Here is a 19,298-nt window from a genome sequence, read left to right as displayed (position 1 = left end):
GGTGCTTCATGTTTTTTCCTGTGTTTTTAATAAGTTTGAAAATATAGGAGCATAAAATGTTTGGTAAGAAGAATGTATTACTTAGCCCTTGGTTGTAGGGGAGGCAAGCATGGTGGTTTGATTTAGCAGTAATGTTTGAACTCTATGTAATTTCTACCTGCATAGCTTTTTTTTGATATTTTGGGGTAAGAAGAGAACATGATTATCTGAAATGGCTAGTCTTAACAGGGTTACCATTCTGGTATGGTTTCAGGGATATGATATAATGTAAACACGAATTTAAGCCACAGTCCCAAACTCCCTGGGCTCAGTGTCGATGCAGTTTCTTCTGGAGCAGAGCAGCTTGCAGGATCAGGACCTAAGTCTTACCTTTGGAATTTAAACTGCAAGAGCAGGCAAAAGCAAAGAAGGAAATCTGATTACAGAGCCAAACACATCCTGGAATGTGAGTAGAGCTAAAGTAAACAATTTACAGGGAAAATATTTTTGGTTTGTTTTTAGCTTGTTTTCTAACTGTAAGGATTGATCTTGATCACTTTGAGTATTTGAGACCCAAGCAATACTTTATACTTTGTTCTGTTTAGTGGAGCTTGTCATAGTCTTAGGTAACGATATTTTTGTTTAGCTGAGTTTTATTGTATGTTTTCTCTGTATTTCTATAATTCTCCAATAAAATCTGTTTTATTTGTATGTGTGTGTGTGTTACCAAATATAGAAATAAATATAGAAATAAGTGTGTGTGTGTAAAAATAACCCGCATGGTCCTGGATACTGTTATTTAGGGACAATCACTAGTGAGTTCCTTAAGGAAACTGCATCCAACTGTGATCCCATGGGGATGTAGAGCCAGGAATAATAACCTGAATGCAAAGCCAAGGGTGATTATGAGACTGTGATTTCTTTCTCTAAGCGGTGGAGTCCTGGTTAGGTGTCTTTGTGGATCCTACTGCAGGTGTTCATGTGTGCAAGATCAGCCTTTTGAAATAGTGTCTGGGGTTGTGAGTATGCCCTGAGCCTCCTTACATATGAGGGCATTTGGGTGGGGACGACACCCCGTCAGTTTCCTCAGCAAGACAATTTGGCGAGTATCCAGCTCACTAGTTCTTAGCTTTAGCTAAACCTCAAGAGTCTTCTACAAACTTTTAGAACTCTTCTAATTCTTTGACATATGACTGCTGTGATCTATATTAGCCCATTTGAAATGAGTATTGACTGTCTGACCCTCCCCCTCCTCCCCCCATATACCTGCTGACCCTGCACAGAACCCACTCCTGTATAGAGCTACTTAACAAGGCAGACCCAAAACTTGCAGGTTTCAAACCCTGACCATGTTGTGATGGACTGATTTGTTTGTTCTGTTCAGAAGAATTAGATATACAGAACTGATATTAGGTGTGCCTATCAATTTCTGCAAGAACACACAAATCACAAGATGTGATGTTGAAGGGACATATTCTGAAACAGTCCATGAAGGACTTATCAGACTCTGAGGAAATGAGCTCCAGAATCAGGCTAGCAGACAAGCTAGCCTGATTTAGTGCCCGGTCTGCCAGAAACTACCAACACCCACAGCTCTGAGACAGACCCATATCAGCACCAAAGCTGGCTCCAACACCTCTAACCCCAGACAAAGAGTTCTGGTGGAACTCAATGTCCTCCCATAAGGCCAGACCACTGAAAGTCTGCAGAGATATATCCACCAGCTCTCTTGCAGCATTGATGGCTGGTGATAAGGCGTAGCTTAAGATGCAAAGGCAGACTCCTCCAGCACTAAACCTGGCTCTGGCAGCACATCTCTTGACATTGATGCCTACTGTTGAATTTTTTAGGGGTGGTAGCAAGTCCATGCTGTCGCCCAACACAAGATGCCAGTCTCCATTGCAACAGGAAGCCTGGGATGCAGCTTTATAGAAACTGCAGTAACAATTCTAGGAGCAGCCACATCAGATACTCGCTAACCGTGCTGCTCGTGCTGCCTGTAAGTCCCAGTCCTTCCCTAGCCAAAACAGGACTAGAGGCTGATTCACAGGTGTGCTTGAGTAATGTGACCATTCCTTCCAGTGAGCTGCAAGAATCTTGAGCTACTTGTTTGGGTGCCATTTAAATGGAGAAGGTGAGCACAAGCTTCGTATTGGGCCTTAGATGAGGATGTGTTGCAGATCATGAAGATGTCAGAGTTGCTATCCTGGTCTGGTTGGAGATCTCAAGAAATGGGTACTGACAGAAGTTCCAAAGTGAGCCCTTTTCGTCAGGGGTACAGATGCCCACTGTTACCCAGAGCTTGAGTGCTTGAGTGACTAGTTCAAACCCCAGCAATGGACAATGGAGTTGCTTATGGACAAAAGTAATAATTAAGTACTTAGTCTGCTTGGGAGGATGTAGACGTGGGTATGCTAGTATTAATTGTCTGTGCTGCGGAGGTGGTACAACAAACAGAGGAATACCTGAAGACTGAGCACCTGGAGAGACCACCATGCCTATGGCTGGATCCTAACGTCAAGAAGTCACTATGGAATAAGGTGAAGGGTTTGGAGATGCCAAGAGGAGAGCCAGAAAGGACATGGATGCCTACCTGGAATAGAAGGGAGAGCTACCAGCTCCTCTGACTGTGTGCTTTCCTTGTTAACAAGGGCTCATAAAGCTGTGTCCATATAGGGAGTCTGTCTGTGCAAGAGACTTGTGGTCTTGTTGAGATCATGGGATTTCCATGGGTGAACCCTGCCCATGCAGCTAGGAGGAGGATAATAAGTGACCTTGTAGACTGAGCTGTGGCCAGACATTAGTGTAGAAGGATTTAATTAAAAGTGGGTTCCTGCTGGCAGCAAAACCCAAGTCACCACTGGAGATTTCTGGAATTATTCCCCAGCTGTACATAGGGGTTTGGGAGGGCTGACGTTAGGTGGAGGTGTCTCAGTCATTACCCTGACCAACTGTTGTGGGATGAGATATGGAACACTTTAGGGCTCTCCTGTGCTCTAGGAAGTCATAAAACTGGCTTATGAATGGGGAGACGCCATGGAATGCTTACACACCAGATCCTCTGGCAACCACCAGATTACATTGGTGGGGCTGAGAGAAAAGAAAGAGCATGCCCTAAGCCCAACTCATGTGACTGGGCAAAGATGATGTGATGGGTTCCCCTTGGGTGCCACCTGCAACTGGGGTACCACTGAGCCCTCCTAACCCACCAGCCTGGGCTCCCTCTCACACTGTGGTGCTGTGATAAGTTGCCAAGCTCTCCAAGCTTGCTCTTTCACCAGCATACACATAGGTAGAGACACATCCAGCTGCAGAATTTACAGGCTGCTGTGATCAGCTCTGCATGGGGAGGCTGCAGCTAAGGAACTGCCCAGCTGCTCAAGAGCACACTCCCCTCTGGAGTGTAAACCCAAAATTATACCATTGTGCGCTGCACAGAGATGTGTACAGAGTAAGCTCATGAAATTCGCCCCCTCCCTCAGTGTAGAGAGAGAATATACAACAGTTTTTTCCCCCAAGTTATAACTCCCACTCACTGGTTTGTGATATAGCAAAAGCAAATTTATTAACTACAAAAGATAGATTTTAAGTCATTATAAGGGATAGCAAACAAATCAAAGCAGGTTACTTACTAAATGAACAAAAATGCAATCTAAGCTTAATATAGTAAAGAGATTGCATTTGAGTAGCAAAGTCTCACCCTAAATGATGATTTAAGCTGGTTGCAAAGATTCTTAAGAGGCCAGCTGCTCTTGCTTGCAGTTTAAAACCCCCAGATATTCCTTTCCCAGGCTAGAAATTCCTCTAGCCAGGGTCCAGCACTTCTCTCCCAGTTCAGTCCTTGTTACTCAGGTATTTCCAAGAGTCTCCTTTGGGCGGGGATTCAGTGAAGAACTCATGATGATGTCACTCCGCTGCCTTAAATAGCTTTTGCGTATGGTGGGAACCTTTTGTCTCCAACTTTGGTTCTCACACCTTTCAGTGGAAAAACACTGGAATTCCAAGATGGAATCCAGTACCAGGTGATCTGGTCACATGCCCCCATAGTGTCATAGCAGCCATGACGTGGAGGCTGTTTGTAGCATCCTCAGGAAGGCTCCCTGGTGGGAGATTATCTTCTCCTAAGATCTGTTGTTCTCCCTAGTGGTCCATTGACTTGAATGGGCCATTCCCAGCCAGCCATCTAGACTGACAGTTTTTGCCTAGTGGGCATTCCCCAGGTGTAAATAGCCAAGAAGCCACATAGACACATAGACAATATTCCTAACTTCAGATACCAAAATGATACATGCATACAAGTAGGATAATCATATTCAGTAAATCATAACCTTTTCAATGATATCTTACATGATCTATCTTGCATAAAATACATCATAATTACGCCATACTCATATCATAATAATATTACTATAAAGAATATGGGCTGTAGTGTCACAGATGGTATGTGAGAAGATAAACTTTAACCTACACACTAGCTGTCCGGTGTTTCGACAGAGGCTGGAAAATATCCTGCTCTCACTGTGCCATAAAATCCATAATTAGAGTCACTAAGACATGATCCAAAGAAACTCCTAGATGAGGATTAACTATTTCTCCAATTTGTGAGACACAAACACAGTGGGAAGGTGAACTAATCCTTCTGCTGCAGCAGGCCTTGTGGTCTGTGAAGCCACCCCTGTCATGTCTCTGAGTGTGAGAGTTCACAGTGAAACAAGACATTTTACCAGAAAATCTGTGGAGAGTTTCTTAAACTACATTCTCAAAGAGCACAGTTCAGGAGGATTTGGATTTAGATTTCATATGGAAAAGCTGTATTTGAAGATAATACTGAAACGTTTCTCTTAGGTTTAGCTGGCTTAAGAGGTTTTCTTATCTCTTCGTGGAGGTAGAAAGCAAAGCAGGCTTTCCTAGTGAGAAAGGATCATGTGGGGTTAGAGATGGGAGATACTTTAGCAGGGGGTTTCGCTACCAGACCATAAACTTTAGGATTTCTCTTCTCTTCAGACAAAGAATATCAGTGGGCAGATAAAGATTTTATCATGTTGATAGCTAAAGATATTATTAATGTTACTGATGTGCACGCATGGGAGGCAGCAGGGCTGGAAGTCCCCCTCAGTGAGGTTAAAAATGGCACTTGGGTAGTGTCAGTATAGAGCAATTATTTAAAATTTATGAAGGCAGGAATGAGTAGCCCACTGCATTTCTGTATTTATAAATTCCCCTTCCATCCCGGTGCATCATATGGTTCCCTCCCAACCCCAATACTGGCCCTGAACTGTACTGATGCCTTTCAGCCAAGGTGTTGTCAATTTTCAGGGCCAGGCAGCAGACCATGTTGTTTCTGCTGTTCGAGAAACCAATGTTACAGAATTCATAATTCATTTATATGAGTTCTGTTAACCTCAAACTGAGATAGGGCAAGTTGTAAATGGGCAATTCACGGAACCCCTATCAGTTAATATTGCCAGCCAACAAGAACAGCTGCCTTGTCATTGCCCCTCCCAGTCTCCAATCGCCCTGCCCTCTGCTGACCTGTTATTGCTCAGATGATTGATTGCCCTTTAATCTCCAGCTTTCATTTCCTGATATGTTCTCCCCTTCTGTTCTTCTCATTAGTACAGAGCTTTGTGAGCTCCTGAATCTTTCTGATAATGGATGTGAAAATGGCTGCTGCATTTTTACCATGTCCAGTGATAGGGTTTTTCTCCTGAAGTTTTGCTAGCGGCTCCTATACTAGGTGTTTTGTTGTTATATTGACTCCAAATGTAGAATAAGTAAAACAAAGAGACGCAGACATCTGGATGAACATAATGGCAGCTGTTCTCCCTAAAGAACAATGATGGACTGAGTAATTACAGACAAATGGCATTTCAGAGATCAGAACGGTCTCTAAATGGCTACAAAGAAAAGAACCATTTCAGGCACACACCATGCCAGAATCACTTATTACTATTACTATTATTTATGCTGCAGACACATTATGCTGGCACTTGTCATGATTCCATAGTTGAGAATGATTTCATGTTGCACTTAAAGCAGGGGGTCAGCTGCTTATGCATGAAAAATACAGTCTATCATCCTCCAACTTACTGCACTCTTTGAGTATAGAATGAATTTTCTGAGAATTTACAAGTAAAACTGTTAATTAATTTGAGTTAAAATTAATTAAAACTGGGTCCGTTAAGAAATGTAACATCTGTCTTTTCCCAAATGATCCTAATTATGGAAAGTTTGAAGAGACTGTATTATTCCATTTAGTTAAAATTAGTTTAAATCTTGTGTATGAGCTATACAAGAAGGAATTAGCTTTTAATTAAGCTAAATTATTAGTGATTGTTTTGATTACACAAGCTACAGACTAGGTTGGGTTAAACAGTTCAGGTGACTCTCAAACAGTATCGTTATTAGAGCTGGGTGGTGTTTGTCAGCTGAAACTTGTTGGCAAAAAATGCAGATTCAGTGACAGCAAAATGTTGCATAAATTCATATCAGTTTTACTGAATTATTTGTGTTAAAAAATTCCAGAGAAATCCAAAGAATGTTTCAATTTTTCATTTCAAAATGACTTTGTTTCAAAATTTCTTTCCATTTTATTTTAAAAATGTGAAAACATTAAATACTTGAAACTAACAAAACATTTTGTTTGGGGTCAAACAATATTTCATTCAACCCGAAATGGCATTTTTTTCAACTTTTCAGTTCACAGAAAATTTCAGTTTTCGTTCAAAATAAAAAAAAAGGTGTGGGGGGGATTGCTAGTAAACTGAAACGTCTGTTATTCATACGGGTCTAGTCATTATGACATCAAAGGTAACTCAACCAATCCTGAACATTCTATTGATTGTGATGTGTCAGTGGAATGAGGAGATTGGATGTGTATGGTAGATTACTTGGCCCAACTATTCCTGCTCTTTAAAGATTCCTCATGCTAGTTTGGGCATCAGGGCTTGAAAGGCTTCTCATGGCCCTGTTATCTCAGCTCCACTGTGAGGCACACATGGAATTCTTAAAGCACAGAGACATTTGGGATTCTGTGACATCTTAAAAGGGAACATATGGGGGGAAAAAACCCTAATGTCTTTTAAAAGCATTTTCATAATCTGGGCCCAGAATCACAAAATGCCTTAATGGTTACTGCAGGGCGTCACTACAGTGCAGAGTTAAGGCTATGTGTGTGCCTCGTTTGTGCATTTCCATTCCTTATACATTTGGATTTCTTTTAAGTATGACTTTAAATCTGAATTTACTGGATTGGTAATACTTAGTTTGGGGATAATTATAATATCCTGGTAATGTGTTTTCCCCTTAAGTTACTGCTGTACTAAAATAGTTACTCTTACGCTTCCACCGTCTTGGATAATGGGTCAGTATCCTAAAGAATCTAAATACAGAAAGGAGAAGTAGGAAGATGGAAAAGGGTCACATCACATAAGCAGAGTGATGAGTGATAAATGCCATATTAGTCTCATATTTCTTTTTAATTGTTTTAAATATTTATTAGTGGAGTATGGAGTAAGGGGAACAATGAAGAAGTTGAGTTAATAGGAGCATGGGAGTAGGAAAAGAAAGAAAGGGTGAGATGTCTTTTGTGTATATAGTGCACTGGAATTTACTACCTTTGTTCTTCAGAACTCTTCATGCAACTTGAGACAGTTGGTGTAATTGTTCTAGCTGCACTGAAGTCACTGCAGCTGGGACAATTTACACCAGCTGGGGATCTGTCCCTATGAGGAAGTACTTTTGCCCTTGCAAGTACTGCTATTTACCTCCACAATCAGGAGTCACTATCAGCTTTATTTATGTTTAGGACTTTGTAGTCTGTCTTTTGGAGCAAAGTAATTTTGTCAAATAGAAGCCTTTCTGAAATACAGTGCTGAGTGCTGTTTTGTAAAGAAGTAAAATGAAATATAGTGTATCAGTAAAGGTGGCCCAACTCTGCAGTTAGCTTATATAAACATAGGGAAACAACTTGCATACTCACACTTTTATATTTCTTTAACTAAGGCATCTGTTTTCTGAAGGATCTGAATGGATTGTACATATGCACTTATTGTCACTGTGAAGTAGTAGCAAAAGCTTGCTGAATTCTGGAGCTAAAACTGTTTTTGTCTCGGTAGAGTCCACTACTCTAGGAACAGCTTAATCAACATGAATACCATATTTAAGGCTTCTGTTGATTCCCAAAGCAGAGATATTATGAATGTTAATGCACTTGAGCAGAGTCCTGGCTAGTGTTAAATGGATTTTAGATGTATTAGATAATATAGCTTTAGAAGTAATCACTGAAACCAGTGCATTTGCTTTTTATGGAAAATGCATTTATACATATTCAGATTTGTAGATCATTAAAATCTCTTTGCAAAAGTAATTTTATTTCCTTGATTCTTTGTTACTGTTGTAGCTGCCATGACCATGCCATCATCATAATGAAGTGTAGTGAAGTGAATATTAGATTTTTGTTAAATCTGCCACATTATTTCTAAAGGTGCTTGAAATAAATATTAACTCCTAGTATACTTTATCCATAAGAAATAACATGTTTCTTCTGTATTTACAGTACTAATTTGTGTAGAATTTGTTATACTTACCAAATGGAAGAACCGGTGTTAAAGATGAGCTGCAAAGTATTTTTTAAAAGTTGATTTTGCTTCATGATATATGTTCAAATCAACTGTTTGCAACATATGGTTTGTTATGTGTGTGAGATTGCTCACCTAAATCCCTATAATGTCTGTCTTTATTTAAACTGAACATTTTTAGAAAAAGAAACCAAAATAACAGACATAAGAATTATTTAGATTTTAAGCAACAAAATGCCATTACAGTCCATTGTAAATATTCATGTACTCAGTTTTTTAAATATGTATTATCTGATAGGCCTTATCTTGTATCTCAGGCTATATTATGATCTCTATATAAATATAGGTAGACAGCTTTGACATTAGTTTTATGATAGTCAGATTAATGTTTTTTTCAAATGCATACAAAACCTTGTTTCTATGAGATTTTTACCACCCTCCTCCCAAATAATTTATTCAATGCACCATGCACCAAAGTCATGACAAAGCCATGTACAGCTAATCAGAACTGCCACTCTCTAGCATGGAGCATACAGACATGTCAATGAGCCTTAAATTTAAACAGTTTTAACAATAGTATACTAGCACTGAATGTAGATGGAATATAAAACATGAAAACTCATTCCCCCCCCACACTTTTCAAAATGTCTCTTTCTCTAACTGAATCTGAAATCTTCCTGTTGCTCTGACTCATTTTCTTCAAAACTAGCAATATCTCAGGGCTGTTCTACACTACTGTGGTAAAAAGATCTAACTTATGCAACTTCAGTTACATGAATAATGTAACTGAAGTAGACGTTAGATCCACTTACCACAGTGGCTACACTGCACTGTGTCGATGGGAGAGCGTCTCCCATCGACTTCCCTTACGCTTCTCAGGGAGGTGAAGTACACAAATCGATGGGAGAGTGCTCTTAAGTACCCTTAAGCCTCATCCTGAGAATCATTTATAAGAATCATATATTATATTAGTTGAAAAGAGAAAAATCTAGCACAATTTGGACAGGGAAGAAAAATGGCTACTTTGACATGAACTTTCTCACTTTGAATATGATCAGAAAAAGACAAAGCAAAAAAATAATCTTTTTTCATCCAAGCACTATTACTTAGCTGTTAGCGTATTTATTTAATCTATAACCATGGATTGGAGAAAGTGAATAAGGAAAAGTTATTTACTTGTTCCCATAATATAAGAACTAGGGGTCACCAAATGAAATTAATGGGCAGCAGGTTTAAAACAATAAAAGTTTCCTTTTTTTTTTAGTAGTTTACGTTTAACACAGTTCTGTGATATAGACTATAGGCTAAGACTATAACAGCGTTTAAAAGAGGACTGAATACATTCATGATGGTTAAGTCCATACATCGCTATTAGTCAGGATGGGTAAGGAATGGTGTCCCTAGCCTCTGTTTGTCAGAGGATGGAGCTGGATGGCAGGAGAGAGATCACTTGATCATTACCTGTTAGGTTCACTCCCTCTGGGGCACCTGGCATTGGTCACTGTTGGTTGACAGGATACTGGGCTGTATGGACCTTTGATCTGACCCAGTATCACTGTTCTTATGTTCTTATTTTAAGGAAAATACCTCTTTTAAGAGTTCACATACATTATAATGTAATCTCTGGACTAAGCAACATTCAAAAGTACAGTAGTTTTCTATTTCTTAATAGGATATAGATCATATCAGGTACTCTAAGGCCCCAATTGGTTTCTTAAATGCATGAATTATCCTATTGATTTCAGTGGGAATACTTATATATTTAAGTACTTGGAATTTAGGGCCAAGTCTCCTTGGCTTGGAGACCACAACAGCTCCATGTCTCAGCAGCTGTGGATGCTGTCACAACCTCTTGCAGCTCTCCCCAACAGCTGCTCTGTACTGCCCTTTCTAGATCTGCAGCCTGTGACTTGCCCTCTTTCTCCAGTATACATTTGTCTGTATTCTAGGGCAGTGTGAAGGGTGTTGGAATGTTATCAAAGGAGTTTGGCCAACCCCACCATCTCCAAGGAACAATGCTGATGTGCATACTCCCTGGCTGATCGTGACAGATAACTTGCAAAATTCAGTACATTGCAATGAGGATCCCAGTTATTGTGAAGTATTGCTGTACATATCCTACAACTCAAGAGACTATCATAATGGCATGGAAAGATATTTTTGTGCATTAAGTAAATAATACGTTTCCTACACTTCCATAGTTGTTACTCTGTTTTGTTGTATGGAAGGAAAAAAGCAAGGAAATTAAATTATGTTTAAATAACATTAAGATAATGACACAAAGCCAGGATATCAGTACAGCACAACTGATACTTTTGTGCCTAATTGCATAGTTGTGACATTTTTTCTCTTTTATAATGGATTGATCCCACATAAATATTACTGCACCCAGCATGAGGTTAGCCTGTGGAATTCACTGTTGCAGGAGGTTAGAGTCGAATACTGTAACTGGATTTTTAAAAGAGCCAGATCATTTTATGAATAACATTTTTAATTATCCATGCTGTGAACAGGGGTAATTAAATCTCATGCCTCAGGACTCGTGCCTGCAGTCCTTACTCATTACACTCAATGGGAGGGTCAACTCAGTGAAGACTGCAGAATTGGGGTCTCAGCTTGTATTCTATCTAGGGTTATTATTTGTACTCTGCTAGTACCCAGAGACCCTGCTCAGGACTAGGGTCCTGTCATGGTAGGTACTTACAAACAGAAGAGGAGTTCTCCCCGACTCCTGTGCCCATATAATATTGTACAACTGTCTAGTTGCACCATAGATGCTCTAACCATCATTTGAAGCAAAATATTTGTCATTATAAGAGGCAGAATTACAGATGTGATGGGTCAGAGGCCTGAGCCAGTAAAACAAATTCTGTATGCCCATAATTTTATATCTAGTAAAGAAATTGCTAGTTACAATAACTAGCACTTTAGTGCTTTGCAAATAGTAATGCAAACGCTATTAATTCTCATAACAGCCCTTTGAAGTAGATAACTATTAGCCCTGTTTGACAAATTGGAAACCCAGGCTTTGTGATGTTACCAAGGCCAAAGAAGAAAGTGTCTTGAGTCCAAATTAAAATTTCAGGAGTTTGTGGGTCCCAGTTCCATGCTGATGCCATTAGGACATGTCTGAAGCAGAAGTTCATTTTGTATTGGACAGCCAGAGCAAGGCATATGGTATATAAATAAAAATGTATTAAACAGTATTTAACAAATTTGCTAGAAGCAACATGGAAATATAAGCAGCAGCCTAGCTTGTGTGTGCTGATCTGCCAAAACCAAGAACAGAATAAGGTAAAAGACCCATTTCACTGAAAAAGGAGAGACACCTTTGTTTTCAAATTCCTTTTTTTTTATGAACAAATATCAGAACTGAGTGCTAAGTGAATAACGAAGGAAAGCAATATGTCAAATTTCAGTGTGTTGCCCACTGCTTAATCCACTTCTGGGCAATATGCAAATCCTGCTTAGTAACTACTGAGTTTATGGTTTATTTAATGGAAATATAGTTTACAGCAATATAAAAGCTTTGTGTCACAATTCAATAACATTCATTTGTTTCACTTCTCAGAGCACGATGAATGCATCACAAACCAGCACAGCTGTGATGAAAACGCACTCTGCTTCAACACTGTGGGTGGGCACAACTGTGTCTGCAAGCCAGGTTATACAGGAAATGGTACCGTGTGTAAAGGTAAATTATCAGAAACCCTGGGCTGTAACATGCATTGTCTTCAGACTTGATAACATTTCTCATGTCATGGTTAACACAAATTTGTTGGTGTACCTTGAAGAAGAAACTGTAGAACATTAGTATTCAAGTCCTGATTCCACAAAGAGGATTGCATGGGCCAATATCCATTGACTTTGTCTTTTACAAAGTTCCAAGTAGTTTGAGAATTTAGCATTTATAAATTGCAAGCTCTGAAATGGTGGAGTAAATACTTCTGGTATCTATCCCAAGATAATTTTGTTTTCATACAGAGTAGCCTGTTTAAAATAACCACAGTAACCAACAACATTCCAGCTAGGAAAACCTATTACCAAATGCAATTTATTCACCATCAATCACTTGCTATTATACCTGAATGAACTACAGATTGAATTGCATATTGTTGCGTATGTAATGTCCTTTTGTAAGTGAAAAAAGACAGCAGTAGATGTTGACCCTGAAACCTTTATTCTCCAGGAGAAGCTGGTTGCTTACAGCCACTGTCAGACTCTGGTAAACATTGCAGATTATATTGCTAGTTTTACAAAGAAGCTGAATTTTACAGAGCCACAAAGCTGCTTTTAGACTGTCTAGTGCTGCATTTCACAGAAGTTACTGAGATGTGAGGATGTTGGGTCCCATTCTGGTGGTGGTACCATATTTCAGATAGATGCAAAGCCAAGGTGCAGGCCACCTGTAATTATCTAAGAACCCCCAGAGTCCTGGCAGAATTCCAATATTTGTATCTGGAGAAAGTGGTCCTTTAATGAATAGATGCAGCTTCACTGGCATCAGTGTGAGGCACAAATGCAAATGTGAGGACAGATTTTGGACACTAATTGGTAAAGCCAGTTTTTAAAGCGCTTTATCTCTTGGACTGATATTAACATTTTTTATAGTTTGGATGTAATAGCTGAATACAAAGAATCAAATAGCTAATTGATTTAGTGCTCAGTTGTGTCTAATAGGCATAGACCTGTATTGGGAGGCAGTGTAGAGCCCCAAAGCCCTCAGGAAGGTTTGTGCCTCAAGGGGACAATCCGCTGTGAAGTAGGAGGTAGTGCACAGGCTGAAATGTCTCAGCATGGTGCAATCTAGTCCCTTTTCTGCACCCTGCCAGCTTATCTGGCTAGTGTGGTAGAGGTAACTAAGGTTCCTCTCTGCAACTTTTGGAGTGTCTTATATCCCTAGTACGGAACAGCCTCTGAATTAAGAAAAGCTGCAGAGTTTGCATTTGTGTCTGGCTGCTGCATCGGGGGTGGTCTGGGGGGGCTACAAACACCTGCACAGTTACTATGCACAATCTGGCCCTTAGCTAATAGGTTCTGATACTTTCTACTTTTGCTGTTTCAGCATTTTGCAAAGATGGTTGTAGGAATGGAGGAGCCTGCATCGCTTCCAATGTCTGTGCCTGTCCACAGGGCTTCACTGGACCCAACTGTGAAACTGGTAAGATTATAACTTCATTTATTATAAAATTATCCGTATGCCAATGTCTACACTATTCCAAGAAAAAAAAATGTTCTAGTGTGCCTCCTAAAAGAGGGAGCTGCTGCTGGAAAGTACTCAGTTATGCAGTAGATAAACTCAGTGACTCACTTTTCCCATATGCCTCCCAAAAGCATGTACTGTACCAATCTGAACTAGCAGCATATTGACATCTTACACCAAGGCATGATTGACTAGCCTACATTCTGTTGCTCCATAATTATTCACTCACTTTTCATAGCAAATAGTTTTTGGCAGCTCCCACCGGCTGTATATCCTCTGACACGTAGAAATAAACACAAACAGTTGTTCACGACCTTATTGTCAACCTGTGATTATAGTTCAGTAACCCACCTTCCCATTCATCCTCATTTGAGGACTTTTTTTAATGAACTCAAAGTAAGACAGGATTCAGTGCTTCCCATTCTTTTACTTTCACTCACAGCCTTTCTTCTATGCTTGACATCTCTGGGGATGACAGTACCACAAAACCTTATTTTAAAGCTTTCTTTTAAAATGTGGATCTTTGTAAATTACACCAGTTGAGTGCTTTACCAAACAAAGGTATCTGGGATTGCTCATATTTAACACCTTGAGCGCTTGTTAATAATTTTTCTAAATTAAAATAAATAATTTCAGCATTTTTATTGGCTACTGAATTTTTAAATGAATTCTAACAGTAAATGACCTCAAGGTAGAAGGGAAAGCGCTTATAGATTGATTAGCCTTGCTATGCCTACTAAAAGGACAATCTGCCACCTGTGATTGACTATTGTTGCCATTCTATATTGTCTTCAATAAATCTTCAGCATGGGGTTGAAGAGGTAATTTTAGAAGCACTACCTCTATTCTACTTGCAAACATTGTCCAATTTAGTAAAAATACTGGCTGATCTGACTTTTATACAGAAAAGATTCTGGTCCATTTGAGAGGTGAAAAATTTGCCTGTTGTCACTGTATGTCATGGTAACTAGAATGGATATTGCTGTTCTGCACAGGAGGGGCATTGTGTGAAATAGCTGCAGCCCCGTTGGTTGGTATCTTTAGCTAGGAATGTCAAACATTTTTGACCGTTGCATTTGTTTTGCAGTGTTGAAAATGATGTGGGGCAAAATATAAAGGTCTTTTTTCATGTAACTGTTCCATGGTTTTGGTTTCACAGTGTTTTTACTTGTAGTGGTTTATATGCTAAAATAATGCTTTAGATATAAAGATGGCTTATAAGATGGTGTGATATTTTTCCTTTTATAGAACATACTGTTTGCAGCATTTCAGTGTTATCAGCAAAACGTACTGCACGTGTGCAGTTAATGAAACACTAAAGGTGGGAGCCTCACAAGCACTTAGCATTGGCCTCCTCATTCCCCTTAAGCCAATGAGAGTTTTGAGAGCAGAGTTAGGTGAGCGCTGAATGCATTTGAAAATCCTGCCCTACATTTTCTAAATATGCTTTACCAAATGTTTAACCTTTTAGTAAGATAATTATGATCCATAACTTAGGTCAGATATAGGTGTGGTGATCTGCACACGGACCACCCCCTGAGCCATGGATCATCATGGGAAGTGATGTAGGAGTCACTATGGCAGCCCAGACCACTGAAAGATTTGACTATGCAGGGAGAATCTTCCATTGCCCAGCAGACTTCCACAAAGGGGTCACAGACTTCAGTGCTACTAGAATGAATAACCTGGAACCCGTAGAGGTCAGTTAGAAGACTCCAAGGAGATTTGGTCACTTGGTTTGAATTATTAACGTTGACAACAAATGCTGCTGTGTATGTTGTCTGATAGCCCAGCTGCACTTTGCACCTCCTTTCTAGCTCTGGAACAGGATCCTAATTAACTTATATGTCACTTTGAAACACAGAGGATTGGTATATTCCATCAAAGTACCAAACGGCAGAGCACTCCTATTCATAACAGGCAAGATCTGGGTGATTCAGACATAGAACTGTCATGATCCAAAAGCCCTCTCTAGTGAAAATCTGAGCTCCAAACAGCACACTCCCTTTGAATATAGAATACAGCTTCCAAAAGTCATGTCTTGTTGGTATGAAATGATCAGGACATCCATATCACAAATAATGCATATTGGAAAGTTGTGTTCTCACTTTATCCCTCAAGGTGCAATGATACCTCCCTTACCACTACTGGTTGGCCGTGCTCTCAGATGAGGAGGAATAGGGATAGATTTAAAGCTGCCAAGGGAAGTTTTAAATTGCACACTTCTTATTTAATTTATTTCACTTTACAATACCTATATTTAGGAAGTGCCTACCCTAGGTTATAGGAGTCTTTGCAGTAAATTAAACATATTGTCACAAAAAAATTGACCCCCTGTTGCTCCTCACCCCCTAACTATAAAACGGTTAACCAGAGATTAAATCAAAGCCTATATAATAACCCAGCGTCCACTATCACCAGTCTTTATTGTGTCCTCTCTCCCTAGAAGCCTGGATAAATAGGTGAGTTTGTATCATACTTCAAAAGTCAACAAATTCACACTACTTTGGACCAATGGTTTAGAGGTAAAGGGCAGAGAAACTTCTAGCAGCTCCCTCACTCTTATAGCAGGTGGGTTCCAGCTCAAACACCACATCTGATCACAGCTGCTCACCTTTTTTTGTTTGTTTTTTGTTATGGGTTGGATTTTGCTGTTTCTGGGGAGGAAATGAAGTCCATATAACCTACCATTTGCAGAGGCATAGGAATTCTCTGAAATACTTATCCTCCCGCACCCACCTGCAGGTCAGTGAAGTCCTGACCATCATTTTAACAAGCAGCTCCCACAAAAAGCCCCTCACTGAGTCTGTGATAACCCCAGGCGCTGACTAGAGGAGGGGGAGGGAATGGAAAATGTGTTGATTTGTTTTTCCATTTAAAGCAAAACCATTTCTCGCTGCTAAAAGAGGAGACAGCACCATTTAGTAAACCACCTTTATCCTTTGCTCTTGAAAAATTGATAGTATAGCATAGTGTTCAGTAGGTTTAATAAGAGGGGATTTAGACATCTATGGGAAGTCTGGGGACATCTGTGCCCAGGAAATATTTTGAAAATACCTGACAGCATCAGACTTTTTCATTGCAAACCCACAAAATTTTCTCATCAGAAATATTTGAGGGTCCCAGAGGTAATTCATATCTGGAAAGGATCATTTACTAATATCCAGAGAATGGGGTGGCTCTATCAGAGGCAGAGAAATTGCCACAACTCTCCCTTTAATTTATTGCCAGAATTTTAACAATGGGCTCCCAGGCATCCCTGAAAATTTCCTCTAATATATCAATAGTGCATACCTCCAAATTTATTACTGCACTTTTGCTGATTCCTGTTTCCTCTCACAAGCCACATCCCTTTTTTTGGGCTTTGTGAGGATATCTCTGGACCATTTTTGTGTTGCTATGGTATCAAATCAAGTAGGAGGATTTGGTCTGTGTGCTTAGGATTTTGGCGCAGTTTTTGTAATCAACAGGATGGGAACATATAGCATTTTGGGGGAGGATTAGGTATAATTTACTGTTCCGTAACTGCACCTGCATCAGACAAGAGAATGAGCCCTGAGATGTCTATTATTTATACAGTAATTAATCTTCAATAAATCAGTTCATGAAAATCTACTGAAAATAAATTAACATACAAAACAGTCATTTAAATTAATTGTTGAGATACAGTTCAATGTGACTCCAAATTCATTACACTATATGCTGTGTGTAACAGCTCACTAAATTAAATGTAGAACCAAATTTATGATAAAGTAGCCTAAAAAGCATCCAAAGCCACGTTCAGAAGAATGCTCACTAATATCATACAGTGTAGGCAGAGTTCAAGGAAATGCACTTTGTTTGACTTCTTCCCATGTGGGATTTTTATCCAAGTAAAGTGTACGTAGTGTGTGGAAACCTCACGACACAAATAAAATACATTTTGTGAATACTTGGTGGTCTAGAAAATGCAAAATATATTTAATATTTATAACTAATTTTTGTAAGCTCCCTTCTAATATCTATAGTTTGAAAGATTAAAATTCAACTCAAGTCAGTGATTTGCCTAGGTAATTGCTATAGATAAGATCTCTCTCGAGTTGTGTGCCGCCTTCTGTACAAGCTAAATATTTAGCATGTGTGACTGTTGCTCTTTACTGCAACTTCAAATTAATTTGTTCAGGTGCATTGACCATGATAATAGAAAGATTCAGATTATTACTATTCCAAGGGGGTCTTGCAAAAATCCTTTAATTCCAGTGCTCAGAGCTTTTAGGAAAATAGTTGTACCAGTACTTGGAATATAATTTGTTGTCAAAGCTACTACAAAGCCTGTTAAGTTTGCTTATATTGCTAAACCTGGCGGAATATTTTAGCACTTTTAGCATCACAAGAGAACTGCTTTGATTTAATCTTTTGTTCCTGGTGTTCAACTAGAGGAACTACAGCCAGCCCCTGGCCAGGTAGGTCCTAAATCTAACAAACTATGACACAAATGGTAATCGAAACCTGTAGAGCACTAAACTCTTTCTGAAAGAACTGGAATGGCTGGTTGCAGAAACATTAAAGGTTCTAGGTACCAAATTGCATTAGAAACTCGCAATAAACTTTTCCAATGTCATATTTAGAACTCATGACATTTTAGAAAAACAGTTTTCTTTGGAAATTTCTCAAAATGAAATTTATTTTACTAGCTAAACTGATTAAGACTACCTTTTCATGAGAAAATGCAAATAAAAGTCAACCACCAGTAATGAACCTGCATTCTTGGTGAACCCCAACAAACTGCGTGGCCAAATTGATGTTATAAGGGTTTGAGATTATTATTATTGTTGTTACGTGTTTGTCTTACAGTAGTGTTTAGGCACTAGCTGAGAACACAGCCTCTTTGTGCTAGGCACTCTATAAACAGACTAGGAGACAGCCCCTGACCCAAAGAATTTACAGTCCAAGTAGACAAGACAGATGTGGGATGTGGCAAGAAGTGTAATGTAGACCCCATCACAGTCCCTCAGAACAGAGAAGAGACAGGACTATTGTGTAAAATACAAATGATTCTTTTGCTGAAACTGCTGGGATACAGAGCCCATATAACTGAGGAGTACAGCATACGGGGCATAGTATCACCACGTCTGCCTAAATCCTGCCCTGATATATGGAGTGAAATAGATTGCTGACTACACTACAGTTGGGCCTTCTTAAAGCTGGTCACTTTGTATGTAACTTACTGGTTCAGTACAACAGAATAACTTCCTTGGAGCTATCATGGTCTCTCCATTCAGTGTATGTAAGAGGCCTACTCAGTCTCTATAAATATTCTGTATGAAAAACCATTGGAAAAGTTCATTTAAATGAAAGTGCAGCAGGGAAAGCAGATAGTGTGCAGTTATGTGCTGTGACAAAGTTCCTCCTCTACCTTGGTGGGTCCTGTGCTTCTTGGCAGATTTGCTCACCTCAGTGATCTTCCCCACAGTCTGGGTCAACTCCTCCTGTGTCTGATCAGGAGTTGGGAGGTTTGGGGGGAACCAGGGCCCGCCCTCTACTCCGGGTTCCAGCCC

At 39.6% G+C, this 19,298-nt stretch overlaps 1 protein-coding gene across 1 annotated transcript in view; it reads left to right on the top strand.

Annotated features, from left to right (window-relative positions):
• Positions 1–19,298, top strand: part of NELL2 (neural EGFL like 2) — a 229,530-nt gene that overhangs the window by 161,380 nt on the left and 48,852 nt on the right. The window contains exons 14-15 of the mRNA XM_032775057.2: positions 12,130–12,252; positions 13,624–13,719. Of these exons, the coding sequence (XP_032630948.1) occupies positions 12,130–12,252; positions 13,624–13,719 (219 nt within the window). The remainder of the gene's footprint in view (positions 1–12,129; positions 12,253–13,623; positions 13,720–19,298) is intronic.

The sequence above is a fragment of the Chelonoidis abingdonii genome, chromosome 1, assembly GCF_003597395.2.
Source record: "Chelonoidis abingdonii isolate Lonesome George chromosome 1, CheloAbing_2.0, whole genome shotgun sequence".
Lineage (NCBI taxonomy): Eukaryota > Metazoa > Chordata > Testudines > Testudinidae > Chelonoidis > Chelonoidis abingdonii.
Note: the sequence above shows the minus strand (reverse complement) of the source record. Positions and strands in the feature narration are given on the sequence as shown.